Source organism: Eucyclogobius newberryi, unplaced genomic scaffold (genome assembly GCF_026437365.1).
Source record: "Eucyclogobius newberryi isolate DKJ021-1_F unplaced genomic scaffold, fEucNew1.0.hap1 SCAF_21, whole genome shotgun sequence".
NCBI lineage: Eukaryota > Metazoa > Chordata > Actinopteri > Gobiiformes > Gobiidae > Eucyclogobius > Eucyclogobius newberryi.
Genome location: NW_027315846.1, coordinates 13,459,008 through 13,482,949, shown reverse-complemented (window position 1 = coordinate 13,482,949; position 23,942 = coordinate 13,459,008). Strand labels below are relative to the sequence as shown.

General features: G+C 42.0%; 3 protein-coding genes across 4 annotated transcripts; 1 reads left to right on the top strand and 2 right to left on the bottom strand.

The window, feature by feature from the left end:
• Positions 1–851: 851 nt before the first annotated feature.
• On the top strand, positions 852–9,402 carry rab3gap2 (RAB3 GTPase activating protein subunit 2 (non-catalytic)). The gene is made up of 34 exons (XM_072457588.1): positions 852–1,242; positions 1,512–1,597; positions 1,690–1,807; positions 1,892–1,973; positions 2,048–2,095; positions 2,166–2,241; positions 2,320–2,421; positions 2,508–2,607; positions 2,943–3,041; positions 3,162–3,310; positions 3,419–3,498; positions 3,569–3,673; positions 3,746–3,885; positions 4,045–4,237; positions 4,344–4,487; positions 4,582–4,729; positions 4,813–4,903; positions 4,977–5,098; positions 5,172–5,385; positions 5,454–5,551; positions 5,634–5,742; positions 5,811–5,971; positions 6,049–6,223; positions 6,313–6,459; positions 6,568–6,674; positions 6,766–6,832; positions 6,900–6,970; positions 7,045–7,080; positions 7,161–7,235; positions 7,620–7,835; positions 7,929–8,018; positions 8,089–8,307; positions 8,451–8,615; positions 8,696–9,402. The coding sequence occupies exons 1-34, from the start codon at positions 1,140–1,142 to the stop codon at positions 8,846–8,848; spliced, it is 4,089 nt and encodes a 1,362-aa protein (XP_072313689.1). The 5' UTR covers positions 852–1,139; the 3' UTR covers positions 8,849–9,402.
• Positions 9,403–9,810: 408 nt separating this feature from the next.
• On the bottom strand, positions 9,811–16,305 carry iars2 (isoleucyl-tRNA synthetase 2, mitochondrial). 2 transcript variants are annotated; one of them, XM_072457585.1, is made up of 24 exons: positions 15,934–16,305; positions 15,728–15,850; positions 15,492–15,645; positions 15,272–15,420; positions 15,149–15,198; positions 14,883–14,992; positions 14,694–14,781; positions 14,393–14,508; positions 14,148–14,317; positions 13,961–14,051; positions 13,747–13,898; positions 12,925–13,085; positions 12,717–12,819; positions 12,560–12,653; positions 12,322–12,423; positions 11,771–11,879; positions 11,595–11,697; positions 11,405–11,527; positions 11,183–11,314; positions 10,977–11,083; positions 10,548–10,693; positions 10,280–10,470; positions 10,050–10,194; positions 9,811–9,973 (listed from the first exon to the last, which is right to left on the bottom strand). In XM_072457585.1, exons 1-24 carry the CDS (start codon positions 16,189–16,191, stop codon positions 9,828–9,830), a joined length of 3,123 nt encoding a protein of 1,040 aa, XP_072313686.1. In that variant the 5' UTR covers positions 16,192–16,305; the 3' UTR covers positions 9,811–9,827. The 2 variants fall into 2 exon arrangements, with proteins under 2 accessions (XP_072313686.1, XP_072313687.1); XM_072457586.1 differs by lacking the exon at positions 12,322–12,423.
• Positions 16,306–19,754: 3,449 nt separating this feature from the next.
• Positions 19,755–23,882, bottom strand: qrsl1 (glutaminyl-tRNA amidotransferase subunit QRSL1). The gene is made up of 11 exons (XM_072457910.1): positions 23,737–23,882; positions 23,443–23,602; positions 23,267–23,365; positions 23,090–23,186; positions 22,853–23,014; positions 21,825–22,000; positions 21,450–21,562; positions 21,078–21,270; positions 20,548–20,665; positions 20,264–20,469; positions 19,755–20,056 (listed from the first exon to the last, which is right to left on the bottom strand). The coding sequence occupies exons 1-11, from the start codon at positions 23,764–23,766 to the stop codon at positions 19,845–19,847; spliced, it is 1,566 nt and encodes a 521-aa protein (XP_072314011.1). The 5' UTR covers positions 23,767–23,882; the 3' UTR covers positions 19,755–19,844.
• Positions 23,883–23,942: the final 60 nt, after the last annotated feature.

Below are 23,942 nucleotides of genomic sequence, written 5' to 3'. Positions count from 1 at the left end.
GTCGGGGTTTGTGAGAAGTGGCTTACCATTAATACAGTGTGACAAAATAAAGCTACATCCACCTCCTATTATGCATCAGAGCCGTAATTGCCCTGGGACACAGTGATGCCAGCTCATATCCTTGTCAACAGAGGAAGGGGGAACTATATGGGGAGCTGTTCCTGTGCCCTGGCCCCTGTTACACGGTGACTTCAGCAGCACCACTGGACTAAAGACCTCTCCGACACCCGATTGTTTCCTGAGGCTTTGTGTGCGGCCTTCCGAACCGGAAACTTTTGGGCACCCTCCAGAGATGAGTTGGTGTGTGTGTGTTTACTGTGTAGTGCTTTGGGACAAGGGATGATGTGGGATCGCAAAGATGCAGGAAGTTTTGCCGGGAAAAAAATACAAAAAATACAAAAAAGAAGCATCAAAGACCAGATACTAAATAACAACACACCAATTAACATTGTCTAGACTACACTTAAAATCATCTGTCTCATAAGGTCCACACTGCCACTAATGTTATGCATTTCAGTATACCTATAAGAATAAATTGTAATTCAGATGTTATGAAGCATATTTACAAAAACTTATCAGAAGTTTCCACTGTTGGCTAAAAAGCAGAATCAGCCCGACTGCTACGGCATTACAGTGCTCTGCTGCCCCCTTGTGCTTTCATTGTGCAAATGTATATCAAAAGCATTACATTAATTAATATAGGGCCAGTGGTAAATGCTTGAGTTATATAACTGACTGTTGTATATGACTGCTATATATCTTTTGTAAACAGAGGACCCAGATGTTACAAAATTGTGTGTGAAATGTATGTTCACAGTTTTATTGTGAAAAAACTGCCACATTGTTTCCCGGAAGTGACCTGTGTTATTGTGCTAGCGAAGTGACATCTACATGAACATAAAGCTGCAAATATCGGAAAATATTGGAATATTTAGCGCGCGTCAATCAGAAAAAGCTTTTCCTTTTAAGTAAAAGTTAACATACTAAACTAAGCTGGATGTCTGTCTCTCAGAGACACGTTTAGCCAAAGAAATATTTTGACAACAAGCTAATCTTGTGCAATTGGGCTGTTAGCCTTAGCCGCCAGGCTGTATTTGGCCTCAACCTTTTTCCTTCGGTCCTAACGGGACGGGAGACAAATGTCTTGCAGTTTGTTGGAGTTTTGTAGGCTCCAGGAGCTGAAAACAGTCCGAGACTATTTGTTCCAAAGACAGAAAACTGCGGACGAAGAGGACAAGACAGGTAAGAAATCCAAGTTAACACTGCTTGTGAATTTGCTCTAAAAACTTGCACAGTGTGACGTGAATGTCTTGAGAAATGGTGTTTAAAGGTTTAAGGTAGGATTGAAGTTGACAGTGGGATACTGTTTTCATGACTCATTGATTAATAGGCCTAGGGCTAGGCTAAGCTTGTAGTTAAATCCAATGGCAGTTGAAATAAACCAGGGCTTGCTTCTTAGCACTAAGTGTTGTTTTGTAATTGTATTATGAATACAATAACTGTTTGGACAGATGAGTTGACTTGGGACACCTCTGACTGGGAGTCTGCTTGGGACAATGATGTCAAAGAGGAGAATGCAACAACTCCCACTTCAACAGTAATATTTAGCTTATCTTCTATATACATTTGAGCATGTTTGAAAAGGTATCATTGCTGAACACATTTTGTTGTTTCGTTCTTGTCTTTCAGGCGGAGGAGAGTGTGGGGCAGACTGCACCTGGCTGGCTGCAGGACTGTGTTGTGGCCCTGTCGCCTTGCTCAGATTTGCTAGTTCTGGCTCGTGAACAGAAGGCCGTCTTCCTCTCAGGTGACATATTTATCTTCACAGATAATTATAACTAATATAAAAGATGATATAGTGATTAGTAAGTGATGAATCTGTCTGTTACAGCCAAGTGGCGAACAGATGACAGCGGTCGAGAGGAGATGACACTTGCTGTGTCCTGGTCTGGAACGCTTTGCAATGAAGAAGGGTAAGAAATAAAATATGATTGATGTGTTTTAAAATATAAGAAACAAATACATCACCATAAATGTATTTTGACAGGGAGTCTGTGAGCAGTGCCATTTGCATACCTCTGGCCAGTCAAAAAAGGCAGGTATTATTTTATGTTGCGGTCATTTACACATGGATTTAGCATTAAGTACAAGGTATTTCTGTGTAGGAGCTCAACGGGGCGTCCTGACTGGACCTGCGTGGTTGTGGGCTTCTCCTCTGGCTACGTCCGCTTCTACACTGAGGTACAGCGGTTCCTTTGTATGTTCCATCTTCCAACGCTGTCTGACGCGTAAAATAAATCAAAAATCTTGTTCATTCAGCACGGCGTTCTGCTGCTGGCTCAGCTGCTGCATGAAGACCCTGTGTTAAAGCTCAAGTGCCGCACGTATGAGATCCCTCGTCACCCTGGAGTCACAGAGCAGGTAACACAAACTCCTGTCTCTAGTACTGTTTGCGCAGTCTGTTAAAATAACCTCACTGAGACAATATGGATCTACTCTTGTCTCAGCACGAGGAGCTGAGTATCCTCTATCCTGCTTCTCTGGTCACCATCGACGGCTTCAGCCTCTTTCAGTCTCTTCGTGCCTGCAGGAACCAAGTGGCAAGAGGTGGTGTTTCTGAGCTTTACGTTTGTGCCAGTGAAGATTGTGTGTCGAAATATAGGTTAATAGAGTAAATACCTCATTATGAACAGTGTTTAAACATAACAAATTATGTGTACTTGCATGTTTTATGGATAGCGATTGCTACAAAGCATTCAGGTACCTAAACTTGATGAAATTGCAATATTGTTAGCTATAAACAATAAATAGCTCTGATCCTTAGTTAAAACCTAGCCAAACCTATCACTTTGATGTAGAGAGATACAATCAGCTATAGCTATTTTACACAAACTTTTTACATACCTTACATTAATTTTTGTTCCTTCTCTATACATGATCAGCTACAGCAGCAGGTAATGATGTGATTCAGCCTCCTCCTCTGGCTTATAAAAAGTGGGGTCTGCAAGAGATGGACAGCATTGTGGATCATTGTAGTGTAGGTAAGTGGAACTGAGGGAGAGTCACTGCATTGTATTTTCTTTCATATGAAATCAAAATGATTAAGCAAAATATTTCCTTTTCTTGTGATGCTGTCATAATATAATCATTTATTCTTCCAGGTGTCATGGCAACATCTGTTTTTGACCAAATGAAGAATGCCTCTTCTCTTGGAGGCTTCAATGTTTCAATCAAAGGCAGCCCTCCTGCCATGTCTCAGTATGTGACTGTGGGCACTGGGCCATACACGGGCTTCTTCTATGCTGTAGAAGTAAGATTCTAGTATACTATAACCACTGTTGTAGAACAAGTCTATAGTCACTATAATACAAAACAAATAAAACATCATATATTAAGTGTTTTCCCTTTGTGTCTGTAGGGCAACTCGCAGCCTCTTTTGTCTCATGTGGCTATGGCTGTGGCCAGCAAACTTACATCAGCGCTCTTTAATGCAGCCAGGTAATTTAAACATGTTTAATTATTTTGAGAGTGTGAAGTCATCAATACTTCTTCTTCACTTCTTCTTCAGTGGGTGGTTAGGTTGGAACAAGAACAAAAACAAAAACAAAGCTGAGGAAGAAGCTGCTCAGAAACAAAAACCCAAAGTAGAAGCCGCCACGCCCCTTCCAATCAGGTACTGCGTTTTCCTCATTTTCGTGGACTAATTTAGCCATAAAAAATTAAAACAAATGTTATCTCTCTTTAGATTTGGTCTCCCTGACTCTCGTCGCCATGGCGAGTCCATCTGCCTTTCGCCTTGCAACACTTTGGCGGGAGTGACCGATGATTTTGGTCGTGTTACTCTGTTGGACTTGAGCAGAGGTTTTGCTATTCGAATGTGGAAAGGTGAGTACAGTTGGTGTTGATAGCCTTAATTTATTTATTTTTTATTTCAGACACAAGGTGGTCCATAATTAAAGGAAGACAAAGTTAAATAAAACAATGACATTAATGACATTGACAGGAGATTTTTCATTAATGTTCTGGATGGAATGTCATATGCAGGTTATCGAGATGCTCAGTTGGGTTGGATGCAGATTGCAGAGGAGCGAGGCAGTCGAGAAGCATCTTCTGCTCCTGCCCCCAGGAGACATGCCCTGTTCTTAATCATTTATGCCCCGAGAAGAGGAATCCTGGAAGTCTGGGCGATGCAGCGTGGGCCAAGAGTTGGGGCATTTAATGTGGGAAAACACTGCAGGTATTTACTATACTCTAGTACAGGGATTTGCAAACTGGGCTTATAGAGCAAAAGTGCTTGAGTGTGTGTGATTTGCTGGTTTCAAAGTGCTGTACGTGATTTGCAGATTACTTTATGCCGGCTATCGTCTGATGGGAGTGAACAGTGTGACCAGTCAGGGCTGGCAGCTCCACACGCAGCAGGTCTGTCTCCTGGACTCCACGAATGGAGCGCTGAGGACTGTCAACATTCCTTTCCACTTGGCTCTCAGGTTAGCTCTTATAACTAACCATCTGACCATTCTAACCATTTGATGAGCCAAGTATTGGTGATGTGCTCAGTGGTATATGTCTCCCTTACCTCAGTGACAAGAAGAGTGAACGGGCCAAAGATATGCACTTTTTGAAAAAATGTACTACTTTGCTCAAGAGCAGAGATATAGAGGCTGATATTCTGGAAAGTGAAGTGAAACGTTTGCTGCTTGATATCAAGCACCCTGCCATTAAAAAACAGGTACACTGTTGGTTAACTGTATAAATGCATACATCTTCTATCTTGTAAAAAATGGCATGATCATGGCCTTCTTATTTCTTTAGGCTTTAGAGTCCCTGCTGTCTCACAAGAGCGCCCCGGTTTCATGCCTCGCTAATATCACTAGCACCTTATATGACAGTTTCAAAAACCAAGGTGGGCGTAAACAGAGAATATTTTATACATTTTTTTGTTCATTTAAAAAAATATATTCTGCTTGTCTTTTTAGATCCAGATGAAGTCGATGAAACATTACTCCAATTTTGCTCCACCCGGTTAAAACTGCTCAGACTTTATTGTGACATTCAGGACTTGAACGCCTGCACAGACGCAACAGAATCCTCCCCTGAAGTAAAGGACTGAATCCTTTTTATTTACATTCTGTTTCTATGTTAGTTTGACATGACAATTGCATTTTCTTTAGACTGATCCTCTGGAGGGCATAAAGGATGACTTGTCCCGCGTGGGCCTCATCTTGCTGCGCTATGCTCAGCTCCACACCAGACCTAGTGTTACGTTTGCCCAGGACTCCCCAGACCTGCCCGTGACAGCGCAGGTCTTTCTCTCACACATGGAGTGCACAGAGGACGGCCAGCTAAAGATTAACTACAAAGAAGAGAGCGAATTGAACCAGCTAGGTACTTCAGCATGTTTGAGACGTTATTGGCTGTATTGCATATGTTATTGTCTTATTGTCCATGTGCAGGTAGTTTCTTCTTTTGGAGCGCTCTGTGTGGGAAAAGTCCAATACACAAAGTTTGTGCGACACTTGAGCAGGCTGGGATCACTCCACAACAGTTACTGGTATGTCACATTATACTAGTAATACTCCACATATTGGCTTTGGGCTGTATTTATACTTTAATGTGTGATGTGTTTTTCTTAGTCTCTGTTGCTGAGCATGTGGTTACAGAGGGAGAAGGAGGTGCTGCAGAAACCTGATGAAATGGTTCAAAATTTACACACTTTACTTGTAAAGCTCAGCAATATGAAAGGTTTGTATCATTAAGTCAAACAAATGATTGTAAGTTAGGTGCTAATAAGTATTATGATTGCTCTGTAGGTGCAGTTGAGGAGACCTGGGACACTCAGTCCATCTCCCCCTGGTGGCATCAGGTCCGCAACACCTGCGTTCAGTCCCACAATGCAGCAGCTGCTCTGTTGGCTGCCTTTGTGGCCCACCATGCTGCTAAGGCCAGTGTAACGAGCAGAGCTGACAGCAGGGTAGGGAATCATTCTAATGTACCGAATTAAAAGGAAAACTATTTTTGGTTTAATTACTGAACATATTTTGGTGGCAGTTGCAGTCTGAGTGGGAGGCTGTGTCTCTGGAGCTGGAGCAGTGGGTGGTGTGTGTGCATCAGCTGGAGGATGTACTGGTGCTGCAGACGCTTCTGCTGCTTCCTCCACCTCAGGGGACCACAGGGGGCCCTGTAACACAGTGTTCAATTAAAATGCTCTTAGAAGGAGGCGCTGGTGAGCTCTACAAAAGCCACAAACAGATTTTGACAACTTGACCAATTATATTACATACTAAATTTTTTTTTTCCATAATATCCCTTCAGGTGGAGTTGCAGACAGTGTCTCTAAATGGGTATTTAGGCACAACTTGGCTCCAGAGCGACTAAAGGAAATTCTTGATATAAAAGACACAGAAACTGAACAAGAAACGGATGAAAACAAAAGTCAAGATGACAAAGATCCTAGTGAAGGTCTGTAAAAACAATACAGCCTTTTGACACCGCCCTATTTTCAGTCTTCATATAGAAATGATTAAAAAGTTAAATGTGAATGCAATCTAACTATCTGTTGTTTTTTAGAGCTGTTAGTTGCACTGTGCAAGCGTTTTCCAAACTCGCTCTCTCCAGACATGCTCTTCGCTCACTGCTGCTGGGAATATGTGGTGCAGTGGAACAAGGACCCAGAAGTACACAACAATTATGTTTCAAGTTGTATAAACAATTTTACGATTTTAATTCTGTTTCAAAACTCAAACCAACATTACTATCCCCTTCTAGGAGGGATGTTATTTGTCTTGGGCTGTTGAACACCTAAAGCAGATCTCCAATGCACACATCCAGCTAGGTATTTGTCATTTTCCTATTTTATTCATTAAAACGTCACATCCTAATATTTCTAACAATATTTTTAGGTATTTCGGTAATGATGTGGAGTACATTTATCGTCAAACGTTTTTCTACAACTGCTTTTCTTATGGAAAAAGTATGCTATAAACATTGAATATATATTTAAAATGTTATATTTCAACTCAAGTCATGCCATGTCTTTTCTTGTAGGTTGGAAAAGCACCGAAAGACCGATTATGTCGAAGGGTACGTCTCTCTTTAAACTTCTCGATATATTTTGTATTTTACTTTCTTGATTATCACTCAACACAAATGTCTCCGTTCAGGACGTGGGGGTGGGAGACAAAGCAGTGACATCTTTCCTCAGCAGTTGTGTCCAATTGCTGCAGATCCTCATGGAGGTGACTGGACAACTGGTTAACGAAAATGAGTACCATTTGTCATTTTTAAAATACTTTGTAAGTAATTATACTCCAAGACGTAGCATGGAGACTGGGCAGTGCCTGAACTTAAATGCAGCGTGGCCAGCCCAAGAAGCTTTGGAAAACCTTGGCGTGTTCTAGTTTGAATACTAATATTGCTAATACTGCTAATCAATATTCACAACTGGGGATGTTTTTGGCCTCTATAATACTTTAGCGTGATGGTCGGAGTGTGTGTAATTGAAATGTCTGCAGTGTTTGTTCTTTCTTTCTAAATTAAATCAAATTAAATTTAAAGAATAATCTTCTTCGAAATGAAATGTCCAAGCATCTTCTGAAGTTGTTTCATGGATCTGTTTGCAGGCTGACTCAGCGGCGGATGAGGTTGTGGCTCCTGTGTTTTCTGTGGAGGAGGTGTGGAGCGGAGCCGAGGGTCCGGCCTCCATCGCGGATCTGGCTTTGGAGCAGAGGGGAGTCCATTTCCCACTGGTGCAGCATCATTGCCTGCTCGCCTCACTGCTGCACACCGCTATGACTTTCAGTATGAAAGTCAAACCACTCGGCTTGTTTGACAGCAAGGTGGACATCCCAACTAATGTCATGTCTAAATACAGAATAATAAAACATCCAAACCTTTGTAAGTATTTATGAATTCTGTTTTTTTCTATGTAGGGTAAGAATGCTTTCTTTAGAGATTTAACAACTATCCAGCTGATGCCCAACGGAGATATGGATCCTGCGATTGTCTCGCTGCGTCAAGATGTAAGAACTAATAATCCTGTCTGCTAACTAAAAATGTTACTCAATACACTGTTGCTTCATCTTGTACCAGTTTCTTCTGCGAGTGCTGACCAGCTGGGTGCAGGCCACAGATTCCCCTTCCTCCTCAGACTCTGGCCCCTCACCTCTTCCCTCTAATGGACCAATGGCGGACTGGTGGCCTTCACTGTGTCTGGACCTGGGCTCTCTGCTGCAGGTCAACCCTGACATCCTACGGCGCCATCTTGTGTATGAACTCTACAATCAGGGTCTCGACCTCAGAGCTGAACAGGTACCAAAAATAATCTAGAATTTGATTGTTTATACATATTATTTTAGTGAGTAAGAATGTGATTGCATATGACACTGTATTTGAGAGTTATTGATGTTAATTGCAGCTGTAATTCTCAATTTGCTTATTTGATATCTTCTCAGATGATGTTGGAGGTGGAAGATAAAGACGTACTTGGCTCTCAGTTGTTGGTTCTGACTGGACAGAGACTGAGCTATTCTCTGCTGCACAGTCAAAGTCAAACACAGCCCGCCATGGAGCTGCTGGCCCGTCTGCCCCCCACGCTCTGCACATGGCTCAAAGCGATGGTGAGTTTCCTTTAGATAAACAATTGCATCTAATGTAGTTATTGTTTTAAATTGTGACATGTTTTTTGTTTTGTGGGAAGGATCCCAGTGAGCTGCGTTGCCCCGCTGTGCCCTTGTCCCAGACCAGCAGACTGATCAGCCGCCTGACAGAAATCCTGCCAGAGAACCACGCTCAGTACAGCCTCGCCCTGCACCTTCTGGAGGCTGCGGAGGCTCTGTCCACTGACGATTGACCCAAGGGATACATTAGAACCGCAACAGGTGGTTGTTTGTTTTTAGATCACATCATCTGCATCATGTTTAAATTGTTGCTATATGAATTATGTTCACACATGAAAAGGGGTCCTGCATTACCAGTGTTCGGTTTTCATGTCACACATCTGTAAACCTTCAAACTGCGATTTACTGTTATTTTGTTTTATGTTGCTTAGAACGTAACTGCAATGCAGGCAGGAAAACAAAACATCAGTGTCTGGCAATTAATAATGGAAAAAGCATTTTACCTTTTAATGTACATTTTGTGCATGAATTAAATATAACACTTGTAGTTTTTCTTGGATCTATTTCTAAATTTTGAGCTGATTACTTTAACTCTTGAGTGCCATGTTTCATGTATTGCTTTGCTCTTGACTGGTGTAAGAATGGATGTATTATAAAAACATATTTTTATTTATATATGCAGACCGATCTGTACTAGCTGTGCCTGTACATCCCTCTATTCTGTCGTCTGACACGCATCTTCTCACACAGGGCTAATCAATGCAGAATAAACATGTTTCTCAAAAAATGTGTATCAGTAGTCATTCCCACCATAAACTGTTTTACACTCCATCGTTTTTCATCACAATTATAGGAAAACTGAAAGAATATTTTAAGAAATCACCCACACATTTTTCAACATATTTTACAGATAACTATTGCTGTCACACAGTGACATGTTAATTCAGACTTAAATTGAACACAATTTAAGTGTGTGACTTTGAGCATGCCAGATTAATTCTCGGAGCAATATCTCTTGAGCATGCAATGGACGGCGCAAAGCTATTTGCAGAATCCAGGTGGTGACTTTTTGTCCAGCCAGTGTATTTAGTGTGTCAAACTTAACATATGGCAGGCTTAAGCTTCCATAATCTACTCAATTCATGTCAATCAGCTTAATAATAACTGTATGCAAACTGCCAAATTATTTCTCCCAAAGTTCTGGTCAAGGGGTCACTGAGTTTGTGACAGGACAGTCTGGCAGCGTGGACATAAACAGTCTGTGGAGTCTGAGGTGAAGCGCCTGCACCTTGGGCAGCGGGCAGCGGAGGACGGTACCACTGCAATACTGTAACGACTGTCTTCACGGATCACACCACCTGCAAATAATGAATGATTAAGTATTATACTTATTAGGGAGTGTATATTTAAACTAAATATTTGAAAAGGCCTTACCTTCTAGGTTTATGAGGAAGTTCCCATGACTCCGCAGGGCGTCTGAGGGCAGGTCCCGGGGTAATTCACTAGCGAGGCTTACTTTAGCACACATCATCAGTTCAACTAGCTGAGAGGAGGTGGAAACAGGCTCATCTTGTAGAGACTAGATGTTAGACAAGAGGGTAATAATTCATATTTGTACTGCATATATCTAAAAAAAAAAAAAAAAATCCTACATGTTGCTTTACCTCCATGAGCTCAAACAGTAGACATGGCTCTATGGCGATTATGAGGTCATACTGAGCCGCATTTTTCCCTGGAATCGACGAGAGGAAGGAGTCTCTAATAGCGCAGGCTCCTTCCACCGCCTCCTCCAGCCCCGGCCGCTTCCACACAGAACTACTCTTGATCCAGCCACTTTTGAACAGAGTCTCTCCTTCTGCAAGTCACATTTTTGCACGAGAAAATATAATGTATGATGTGCTTTGTTCAAGATTTCGATTAAGGAGCACGTACCGTCGTGTCCAGGAGCATGAAGATACACCTCTTCAGACAGATGTGGGAGGATGGGGGCTACTGATCTGACCACGCCATCTAAAATCTCCTCTAGAGCAGTTTGACATGACCTCCTTCCCAAAGAGTCTTCTGGATCACAGTAAAGCCTGAATACGATTTAGTACATTACCAAAGTGCTGATTAAAACAAAATCAATTCTTGGTTGAGTAAAGACAAGCCTCGAGCATCAATTCATTGACTTAAAGGGGAGAGACGGTGACGTGGCAAAGCTCTCAAAGTATCTCCATGAATAAACTAAATATCTGACTCAAATTGCACTCACATGACCACAAGCTCATAGGATTTCATTAGAAAAATATGTAATCAACTAAATGACTAAGCACCAAAAAATAAAACATCCACTTTGATACCGTCAGTACATAACGTTACCTGTCTTTGATGATGCTGAAATAGAAACTAGAAAGATCTCTGCTGACGAAAGCTTGCAGGAGGCGTATGACCCGACCAGCATCAAATTCACTGTAGGCGTCGGTCACCTGCACATACACCCAAATGCACACTGTGTTTTAACATTTTCTGTGACAAGAGAGATGTGTAGGCTTTATAATGTGCTTGTGTGTCAAAATGCGACATACTTTCATGCTGTATTCCCGTAGCAGATGCAGCATGTACTGGTCAACGTAGTGCATTTCTTTGGGGTCCACAGCTTGAGTGCGTGGGTCAAAGCTGTGTACGTTTCCAAGCAGAAACTTCAAAGTGTTTCTCAACTGCCAACAGCAAATTAGAACAAACAAATAGCTATATTAATATAATGACAAAACCGTAAGCATGAACCGTCAACATCGGAGTGCACTTACCTTGTTGATACTTTCTCTGGCCGAGTTAAGAGCACCGGGCCCGATTTGAACCTCAGAGAAGACATTGGACTCTGCTACCCACCATCGAAGTACATCAGCCCCATAGGCAGGCATGCTGGGGTCCTGAAGAAAAAAAAATAGCACTTTGTATTGACATATAAAAATAGTAAATAATAATCAAATAATTTACCTTTCCTCCATTAATTACAGTATCCGGGTCCACAACGTTGCCCAGTGATTTGGACATCTTCTCTCCCTTCTCACTGACGGCAAAACCATGCACCACAAGAGACCTATGAACGCAAGGGGCCCATAATTAGAGGCATTTTTTATTAACTTTGCATCGGGACGAGGATAAATACTGACTTGTACGGAGCCTTGTTCCTCACGGCTACACTGGTAAGAAGTGAGGACTGAAACCATCCTCCGAGCTGGTCCTTCCCCTCCACATACACATCTGCCCTCGAGTCAGACTCTAATAAAGACAAAAAAAACAATGTTTTCATACACAAGGTTTACAAAAGCAAGGGAGAAATGGGGAAGAAAATAGACATTGCCATTAGTCAGTACTGAAATACATAGTAGTAATAAAAAGCTGAAATAGCACAGTGTTTTTCAAAAAAAGAAAAAAGCACAAGACTGCAAAGTATAGTTCAAGACCTCCAGCTATTTGTGAAAAAGAAAGTTCCACTATGTTGTCCAAAATACACCTTTAACATGCAAATAAGTGAACTTTTTGGTTTGTCCCTAACCGCAAACAAGCTTTTCAAGAGTATTTATGCAAAATGAAGTGTTAATAGTTAGACAAATAAGGTTTCCCTTCTGTCCAATGACAATGAGGATAGAGCATGTGAAGAAGGGAAGGCCTGAGTGGAAATAAAGAATAAGGGGGAAAGACTAGCTGTGGTTTATTGAACCTGTGGTGGTCAAAGGTTTACGCAGCAGAGAAGGGAGCCAGCCAAGACGTGACTCTGGCTGCTCAGGCTCCTCAGGCTCGTCAAGCTCCGCCTTAAACTCCTCTAAAAATGACACAAAATAAAATATGTGCACAATGGCCATGTATTTGTGTGTCCAACACTCTCTTGACATTTCAGATATGAAGAAAAATAACTATTAATAGTAGCAAGTTCAAAAGTGCAAGGCTTGCCGTTTTACCTTCTAGTACAGCAGCCCATGACGCGCCGCTGTCAAACCAGATGTCCAGCACGTCTTCTCCACGAACGTAGTCAGACACAGGGCCCGCTTTGCTCTGAGAAAACAGAAAAGACGAATAAAGAAACTTGAACACACCAACGTAGAAATAAAGACTGACCTTCTTCAGGACATTTGATGGCAACAGGGTCTCAATCGGGAGTTCCCACCAACAGTCACTGCCCTTTTCCTTAAACAGCGATGCGATGTGAGATACAGTGTGTCTGCAAACACAAAATGCATTTACCAGTTTGACAAAATGTGTGCCAACAACAAGTCTGCCAATCATGTCAAGTACTGCATGTCAACAATGTGATTAGTGTATTTACTTGTTCATAAGAGGCTCTCCGGTTTCTTTATGGTAAAAGACTGGGATTGGAACTCCCCAACTCCTCTGTCGGGAGATGCACCAATATGTCCTTCTGTCCAACATGGCCAACATGCTGCTGCGCGCCGACTCTGGCAGGATACGCACCTTCTGAAGAACATCCTGGGGAAAGGAACATTTCATTGACAAAAGCGTTCAATAGATTTTCAATTTTAGCTGGAACAAAAGTTGATGAAACATGGAGCAAGTGTAACTTCAGCCTGAATGTCCTAACAGCACCAACCTCCACAAATCATACGGCACATCTGCGTTCCACCTTCTCACCCTCGGACTCTCATCCTCTCATTGTCTCACTCTACTCATATCAGTCTTATCCTCTACCTGGGGTTGTCAAACGTATCAAAATTCAGATACTAATCAATATTAAAACTCATATCCAAACTACATAAGATAAGCCTTTATTTGTCCCACGACACTCATACTCATGTCCCACTCATACTCATACACGATACTCAGATACTAGAAAAATGTACTTTATCAGCACTAGTGCAAGACAATATGGTGTTCGAATGAAAACGAAAAGCAGTTTTTATCATCAGTGTGGTATTGTAATCTGTTTCGAGAATCAAACCTATTCATTAGTATCAAAATTGAGTTTGAAATGTTAGTATTATGACAACACTACTACCAGTGACACAGCCCCGGGCGAAGGAGCTCATAAATGTCATCAACTCTGCCTGTGCCCATCTATACCATACCCCCTGCTGGGGTCTGAGCACCATAAAGCTCGTCTTCCGTCAGAGCCTCTCCAGGGTGCAGTTACCTTTGCCTTGTCTTTGAGCGATGCTGTGTTGATAAACCACTGTTTGCTGGGTCTGATCACGACAGGCTGCTTAGTCCTCCAGTCGTACGGATAACTGTGTGCGCACTTCTCCTCTTTGACGAGAGCGCCACTCTCCGTCAGCATGGAGATCACTGACAGAAAAGTCAAACAACTCAGACAAAGACTAACAAAAACGTCATCATTAGCTACTTACCTCTACTGGTTCCTTCACTCATCACAGAAAGACCCTGCAGCTCAGGACCAGCCAGCTCAGTGAACAGCCCATCTTCATCTACCATGCACTCCTAAAAAGGGACACATTACATTTACTCGTTACAGGCATGTAGAAAATCTAAAGATATTTCTAAATAATGTATTCCTTCCAATAAATTGAGACATACCACGGATAACTTGAACTGTGAAGCCACACTATAGTCCTCCATGCCATGAGCCGGAGCAGTGTGAACTAGTCCTGTCCCTTTGGCCATAGTCACGTGATTGGCTGGCAGCAGAGGAACTTCTTTGGCCGAGATAGTGGGGTGTTTACAGACCCCACCTTCGAGCTGAGAACCTGAGCAAATACAATAACAACGGTATTGATTCATTTGCTCGGGGACACAGTGTAATCCGGGAGCCTAACGTTTACCCGTGAAAGTGACCACAGTCTCCAGTTCGGTGCCCAGAAGTGTTGATACACTGGCAAGACGCTCGGTGGCCAACAGGAGCTGATCACCAGTATCTGCCCTCCTCACTATAGAATACCTACAGGACAAAACTGCAACTTTAGCATATGGTTTCCAGATAAATCAAAGACCTATACTAATGTTGCATATGGTTTCCAGATAAATCAAAAACCTATACTAATGTTGGTCCTTTCAATATAAGTTATGATTCAATAATAATCATAATCATAATAATAATCTCAGTTGACAATCCTTTTAGCTTACTGGGCATTAGGCATGTAGCAAACAGCCTGGTTAGCAGGAATGGTCCAAGGTTGGGTCGTCCACACCAACACGGACACATTGTCCTCAGCTGTTTAATGGAGACAGTTTATGTAGCAAAAAAGCTGTATAAATGCACATAGTATTTGCATTTTAGAGAATAAATAACACTAATACAAAGATCTGTTTTACCTGCTTCTTTTGTTATACTTTGGGGTAACTTCACCACTGGAAATGTAACGTAGATGGCTCTGCTTACATGCTCAGGGTTATACTCCAGCTCAGCCTCTGCTAAAGCCGTTCTACACAATAAGAATACCATAGTAACCATGACAATCCACAGTAACTAGTTGTCAAAAATGTTAAAACTGTAAAAGTTCATCATTAAGATAAAACAAGACATGACTAACAGCAAAGCAGCGTTCAGTGAAAGTACAAAGGTTGATAAAGGAAAGTACCTAGAAGAAGGAGACCAGAAAACTGGCTTGTAGTCCTGGTATATCAACTCCTGTAATCGCATAACATCATAGGGTTAATACACTTTTCATTTAGTTCATGTCAAAGTGCATCAGTCCCCTCACTTTATTGTGCATCTCTTGGAACACTTTGAGCTGAGCAGCCTCATACGTGCCGGTGTAGGTGAAGTAGCACTGGTCCCAGTCTGCCATCACACCCCAGCGCTGGAAAGCGGCTTTCTGACGAGCGATGGCGTTCTCTGCAAACTCCCGAGCTGACAAAATAATAAGTCGTATGTATTATATGTGCACATAATTTAGACTGTTGATGAGATTTTGTTTTTACCTTTCTGTCTGATCTGAAGTGGAGTCAGCCCACTAGTGCCAAGCTCTCCCAGAGCCTTCAGCTCTATGGGCAAACCATGGCAATCCCAACCAGGAATGTAGTGAACCTGTCGACCTCTCAGCATCTCAAAACGATTACGAATATCTTTAAGAATCTGCAATAACACCAATAAAATATGAATGCATGTAACTTGCATGAATACATTTGAGTCTCATTCAAAGCTATGGGCTAATTACTTTATTTAGTGCATGTCCAACGTGAGGGTCTCCATTGGCATATGGAGGTCCATCATGGAGACAGAACTCTTTCTTGGCTTTCCTCTCTCTCTGCCAGGAGTACAGCTCTGCAAACCCAGAAGCCTAAGGACACACAGTCAAAACTTGCATATATACTTCCTTCTCTTATCATGGCATATATTTACATGGCCATGAGTTCCTCTTACCTGTTGGATCTCCACCTCTCTGTCCAGAAGTTTCTGCCCGGCCAGCTTCATTGGGAAGTCTGTCCTGGGGAGAAGCACCGAGTCCCGGTAAAGCCCCTGGACAGAGGCTGGCTCTGCGGGCTGAGAGGAGCCGTCCCCGGCGCTGACTCCGTGACAGCGGCTGGAGCCGAGAGGCACCGCGCGGCGGAGGAGGCCGTGTACCCGCGGTGACCTCCGGCTCCATCGCCCCAGAGCCGCAGAAACCCGGCACAGCAGCATGTGCAGGCGACAGGGCGAGGGGCTGTAAGACCACTGAGATAAATGTGTTTGTCCTCTGAGGCAACACGTACCTCCAAATGTGTTTATATTCCGTCTGCAATGTGTCTCTTCCGGAAGAAAGTGTGGAATGACAACGACGGATAGTCGTGAGGACCAAAATACACATTTCTAATTACGTGTAGTAAGTGCAGACAGCCACACAAGGGAGCTATTTCCTATGTGAGACGGCTCCGCCAAAGATATAAGCAATACAACAATTGATTCAAATGGAGAAAACAAACAAACAAACAAACAAACAAACACACAAGCAAACAAACACATAAAAAGGTTTGCCATTACTGTATTATATGCAGAAATAGAATAGCCAAGTCTATTTGGCTACACTCATGGCCTTTTAGGTTTAGATCAATGGGAAACAAGATTTGACCAGTTTTCGTTCTTTAGCGAAAAACATATAACATACACATTTTACAAAGAAAAATAAAACATATTACATCCAGTGTTGTGAGTTAGTGTGCTCTCCCAGAGGCAGAAGGCCTTATGTCGGACCGCCCGTGAACGCAGCAGAAGTGGCGCAGGTGGACTAATGAGGTCACGTCGCGTATAAAGCCCAGGTGCGCGTGTCCCGTTACACACAGCGCATCCACGGCTCCCGCACCGCACAAGTCACGTCAAGAGCGCTGGTCACTAACGCCGACAAGATGAACAAGTTGTGCCTAGTTTTCCTTGGAGCCCTGCTGTGTGCTCTTCATCTCGCATCACAGGTAAGTAGTGTTGTTCCTTTAGATAAACTGTTTGGCCCCAGAGGTCTTAAAGCTTAGTTACTGTAGTGTCTGTGGATGTTTCAGTTGAGGCACAGGACATCTCGACTCCTCAATGTCTCTTTCTTTAACGGGATTGTGACCCTAATGAGTTGCTCTGCCTCACAGGTACAGGCCCAGGGCACCACAAAGTCTCCCCACAACGCCACATGGTCTCCCATGAACTCCACCATGGCCGGGAACACAACGATGCACCCCCACAACATGACAACAGGGAACTCTACTAAGGACAAGAGCGCCGGGGACAGGACTGAGATGACTGCGCTGCTGCTGCTGCTGGCTCTGGGCTTCCTCCACGGCTGCTCCTAAAGCTGGATCTTTGCACTGGACTAACGCAAAAAAATTTACGTGCTTTTTTGAAGACAAGAAATTGGTATAAATCCGCTTTGTTCTGAGTTCTGAAGGAGCGCGCGAAGCCCAGTGCCCGGTTCCACGATGCGCACAAGCCAGTGCGTGTGGATGGACTATATGTTCCTCTGCGGGAAATGAGAGTATCTGTAACACAGCCCACTATAACTACTGAAATTATACTTCAGGTCTTGGCTTTTAGCCTCGCTCCATGTAAAAGATTTTAAGTTTTGTAAGCGCTAAAATGTGAATGATTTTTGCCTAAATAGGAGGCGCGTTTTGTAAGTTCAATAAAGCTCTAACTGTAAACTACAAGGAACTATTTGTATGCTTTTCAGTTTAACATTGGTATGACTAGAACACTTGTCTTAACTGGTGCGTTGACCTTATTTGACCCAGAAAATGTCACCTACATTGAGTTAGAAGAGACTAATTTTTCACTCTGCAATTGTTAAATAATATAGTAAACTTTAAATCTCAAGTATCCTCTTGGCACTAAAATTAAATTCTCGTCTTTAGTGGCTAGATTTTGTGTAAAAGTATGGAACTATGGGGGGGAAAAAGGCTAAATTGTTTCAAACTTGTTTGGAGAACCTGCCTATTCCTCTGTTGCCATGGTGCCTTGTCAGTCAACACCAGACTGAGTGAAACCTTGAGGGAGCATTAAAATGCAGGCAGTTTTGTAACTTCTAAGAGACTTGGTAAAGCAGGCAAGATTCACCTGTTCACTCAAAGGCAACCTCACTGCAGATCAATGTGGGAATTGTTCCTCACATGACAAAGGCCGTATTGTATAGTTTGTCTTATCTTTCACAATACTATAGAGTGGGATTAAAAACTCTCTGAACCTGCTTCTCATGCCCTGCTTTTGTCGTCCACACCTCGGCACAGTTTTCAACACTTGTGCCCGTTTCATCTGTAAAAAAAGGCTTGACACTGGTGCTGGGCACATTCCTACAGGTGCTCCTTGAAACCTGAGCACCACTGGAGTGTGGTGGTCAAGAGCCCTGCTTCAGTCAACCAGTGTGTGTGTGTGTGACCGCAAAAAAACAAACCCTTTCCCGTCATCCTATTCCTGATAAAGCCTATAGGTGAGGTGGAGTGTAAATAACAAAAGGGAGGTGGGTTGTATCAGCCACAGGTGAAGGACATTCAGGACACAGACCTTTGCATTCCACAAATTCCTCAATGTTAGACTGAATTCACATCAGAGGGATTGTTTTATTTCCAGATTTACAACTCACTCAAAGTGCTATGAATAAGTAAAATGTGATCGTGTGATGGGAGCAGATTACCGGCATATCCAAAGCTTCTCTTACAAGTGTTGTCACCCAAGCTATTTTACTGTGGCATTACCTTACCAGTACTAGGTCAAGTATATGCAATGGCGGACAATATCGCAAACATTTAGTTTTCTTCTGTCGTTTTTTTTGTGACAAGCTGTAATGATTCTTACACAAACCACAATTTAAAAGGTGGAATAGCCAAGTATACTGTGATAGAATGGACTTGGTCTTTGGTGTAGGACGAAGGGAAAATGTGCTATAAGTCTTTATAAGTTTAAAAATTATAAAAATCTTAAAAATATTCGGCTGAGAATAACAAGGCAGTTGTATGCTGTTTTTGGCATTACCTTCACACTCAATTTCAGAACTACAGTATGTATTTGTATCAAAACTCCTGCCATGGACACAAATGTGCTTTGGAGCATGTTTGGCAGCACGATTTTTTCAATTTCTCTCTGTGTCGTGTGCATAATTCTGTGTTTTATGTGTTTAACTTAGGGGGGGGAAACCTGCAACACCTGCTTTGTCTTTCTTGAGTAGACATATCAATTCTTCTGAACAGTGGAACAGTCTTCCTAATGTGACTAGTAACATGAACTGAAGCTTATGGGTTCGGATTCGAAACTCATGGGCTGTTTTGGTTCCTCTGTCCTTGATATGAATGTGCTGGGAAAAATGTCACATGTCACATGCTTAGATAAAAATATTTGTAGTTTTCTTCTCACAACTCGGGAATGAGAACATGTGTCTAATGTAAACTGAGTAATCCAAAAGCAAAATAATACTTGAAAGAAGCCATCAAAAACACCAAGATCAAGCTGAAATGAGAGCCAATAAGCCAATGCACTAAAAGGAGAAAGAAGGGGATAGTAAAGTACTGAGAATGTCAAAAGTGATGCAGTTCCATCAAAGCTGTGTGTTCTTGTGTTTCTGTCATAACTGACTTTCATGTCCGTGTTCATTAATGCCTAGTAATACCAGGTCCACATGCAGACAAAACATTACTGAACAAGGTTTGGATGGCCAATAAGTTCCTATTTACTGTTAGAATATGATACAGCAAAGGTGCAGAACTTCACATGGAACTGATACAGTTTGAGGAGGAAGCTGAAAAAAGAAATCTTTGTTCCCTCCAACACTTGGACTGTACTGTTGTCATAAGTAATGATGGGTTTTTGTTCACAGTCACCATTATGTTTTATATAGTATGTTCTCTTTTGGTCTTTTGGCATCGTTCACTGTCTTCACTGGGTGTTTCAAAGTCACTGATGGAGGGAAAGCCGACCCTTTGTTCAATCCACTGGGCAACAGACAGAAGCCTCTTGTCCTGACGTGCTGGAGCGATGAGCTGAAGTCCAATGGGAAGGCCTCGTCTGGACAGAGCCGTTGGTACAGAAACAGCGGGCAGACCTACACAAATAATAGAACATTCAAATGGTTATGTTATTGCTTTTGTTATGGCTATTATTATCACAACAGTGGCAGATCTTCATATATTGCACTAGAAATGTAATGTATAAAATGTGTGTTTGTATAGTAAGGGCTTCTGTTGTGGCACATATGTAGACAGACGTGATCATTCTGTGTGTACAGCAGATCGGTGCTGTTCTCTCATACCTGCCATGTTGGCAGGCTGAGTGAAGACATCCTCCTGTTGACTGCGAGTTCGGTTATCTTCTTGTGTAAAGTCAGAGTATCGAGCAGAGTCTGACAGAGTAGTGGGAGTCAGCAGTACATCAACACCAGAGTTAAAGACGTGTCTAAAATCTTCTGTTATGAGACGTCGGACTTTTTGGGCCTTTAAGAAGTAATGTTCATAGCTCCTGAAAATAAGGATTACAATCAGCTTAATCAACAGATAATACATAAGAACATAGTCTATTTCCCCTTTTCTTACTTACTGTTTAAGTAAAAAGTAGTTTCCAGACAGAATCCTTCCTCTCACTACATCGTTGAAGCCTTCGTGCCGGGACGTGGCATACATGGTTTCAGTGGAGCTGTCCATTGCACTGCGATGTCCTAAAACACATGTACACATTTGTTATTATCAGTATAATTCATAACACAGCAGCTTTTAGCTTGTAGGCATATCCTATTTATTTCACTAAAATATGGTAATGTTGTTTATTGAATCTATTACAATACAGTCTTTCCCATTAATAGAGGGGATCAGTCTAAAATTCCCCCATAATTAAAAACAACCTGGACTATACATTCTACAACAAAATCCCACTTTGTTGCTTATTGTATTGTACTAAACATAAAAAGTAACTTTTCAAAACTGTTCAAAAAGGCAGCTTGACATAGGTTATGTGATACTTTTATACTTCACTAATTGTATGAGAAATTAAATGTAATATAAACTCGAGTTGTATCACTGAACTCTATAGGAAACTCTGTACCAATGTGTGTACATGTGGGAATTACATACCATACTCCAACCCATCAAAACGGGCCATGTTGGAGGCCACCTCGGCACAGCACAGTACGTAGTAGCACACAATGGAGTGCTGGGTGTGGGGGAGGGACACCTGCTCCACTCGGGCGCCCGCTCTCTCAAACATGTCTGCAACACGACTCCACTGCTCCAATGTCTCCTCAGACAGGCCTGGGGCATGATACTCCTGACATCACACAGCACTTTGTTACTATAAATACACTGCCATAGCGTTATGATGATCAATTACTCTAATTTACAGTGCAATCATGACTAAATGTTGACTTAAATTGGTGTAATCCCACATTCGTCCAGGAGTGTTCTACGATGGAGAAAGATTCAGTTGTAGTCGTCTGGGTGACTTACTTTGGGGATTCCCACTCGTAAGGTACTGATATCAAAATCTTCTGGGAGTTGTGCGAGTGATGACTGAGGTTGGATGGTAGTTGAGTCTTTTACATCGACACCTTGCAGAACATCTATGAGAAATAAGAGTTATTTTAAAGGATTATATTTTTTTTGGTTTAATTCATGTGGAAGATTTGAACTGGTTTCATTTAAAATTGCATTATGTAATTTTTCTGAAGGGTCCGCCACACACTGGTCTCCGTGGAGATGTTAAATCATTGCCTGGAAAGCGGAACTTTCCAAAATTTTGCAAAAGAGGTGAATGGGACCTTTCCCCCAATATATTTTGAAGACACACTTTGACATACATGATGGGGTTGTTGCATTTCGCACCTAATACCACAGCTGCATCACCAACACTGCGGGTCATGATGCCTGGGACATCCAAAGAGTTGACGAGAGGAATAAGGCCGTGTCTAGACACGAGACCATAAGTTGGCTTCAGAGCCACAACTCCACACAGCGCACCTGGATTTCGAGTGGAGCCCCCCGTGTCGGAACCAAGTGCTCTGCAAATAAAATCACAGTTTTTTAAATAATTTGAGGCAGAATGTATAGTTAAAAATGGACTATATTCATCTGGATCTGCCAGATTGATGTGTGCATCACTCTGAACTTGGACCATGTAGGCATATAACTTTTTTGATGGAGGATCTGCAAGGCCAAGATAATTACTATTGACATTACCGGTATTCATTTTGGGAGGGGGCTTGAGCTGTAGGGGGAGATTTGTGCTGTAGAGGGTTAAATGTGCAATTTCCGTAGCTAATTAAACATCCTAAGTATGTGTTTGATTATTCTATTAAGTGCTAAGTGCTGCAATAACAATATTATTTTTATATAATCTTTGACACAATATTTTTAGTTATATTAAAATCAAAATGAACATTTCTTAATTTATTACACAAGCTGCATTAAAAAAGAAACAATATATAGAACAAAAACAAAGACTAAATCAAGGCTTTTAAGAATAAAAGAAAAAATCTGGATGAAAAAAAACACTTTAATTTTAAAAACAGTAAATTTCTGTTTTGTATCTGTGGCATAAATCAGTATCAATATTAGTGTTTATATTAGATATTTTTGTAGCAATATTTAACACAGGCCTAGGATCCACCACCTACTGGCCTGGTATGGAGGTGTTATTGCTTTCCCTGGAGTGTTTCACAAATTGGCATAAAACATATCTATCTCCATGGAGATAAACAGTTGACATCACCAGACCAAGTTACAGGTCAGACCTGTGGAGAAGCGATTCCGCTCACAGTAAGAATGCAAGTGTAATTGAATAAGCGCAATAATAACATCTACCAGAAAAGTTACATAGCGTAAGTTACTGAAGTATTTATCCGAGTCCTCACAGATAACTGGTGAGTGACGCCACAGCAGCAGCACTTCCGCCAGAGCTCCCTCCAGTCACGACCCAGTCAGAGTCCGGATCCAGTCCTGTGTTTTCCCTGTATGGAGCAGCATAACCCCAGGGGTTTCTCACTGGTCCAAATGCTCCATCTGTACTTCCTGATCTAAATTAAAGCACAATGACAGGATAGCAGGAACACATATTTTGCCAAATATTTAAATAAGTCATCTCTTTCTACCCCATAGCAAATTCATCCATGTTGGTTTTCCCCACTAGGACAGCTCCTTGGTCCAGCAACTTCTGCACAACAGTAGCATTGAATGGAGGAGTGTAGTCTGTATAAGAAAAACACAAGTTTATGTAGCATTATTCATTGTGTTACGTGGACATTCTACAAAATGTATAGATCCTAAACCTTTGAGCATCCTGGAGCCACATGTCGTTTTGATGTTTTGTGTGCTGAAGTTATCCTTGACTGCGAAAGGAATTCCATCCAACAAGCCTTTGGGAGAACCTGGATGGGAAAAAACAACGCAGGTCAATACGTGCTAAAGGGTGAAAATATCAGCCTGCAAAATACTATGATAATACCTTTCGCAAGTCTTGTTTCTGCCTCATGTGCTTGTGCCAAAGCTTGCTCCTCTATCACTGTGATGTAAGCATTAAGATGTTGTGTCTTCTTGATTCGGTTCAAACATTTCCTACACAGTTCAATAGGAGATATTCTCCCCTCTCTAAGCGCTAAGGACGCCTGGGGAATAAAGTATACATGTACTGTCATGGAAAACAATGGGATACATTGGAACAGTGTCAGATTTAGCTAGTATTACACTTCAATTACGCAAAACACTGATATATAAAAAAATAAAACATGCTCGTACAAACCTCCTTTATTGTCAAACTGAGCATAGCCATAATATGTCCACGGATATTTCTCTATAAAGTCATTAAACTGTCAACAACCTTCGTTGAGTATGTGCTCTCAACGGGGCTGCCATGTTTGCTTCCATTCCGCTCGTCAAACAACGTCTTCCTTGATTGGTCCGTGAAGCAAATAGCTGGGACGTGATTGGTCAGTTTTGTCTACCGTC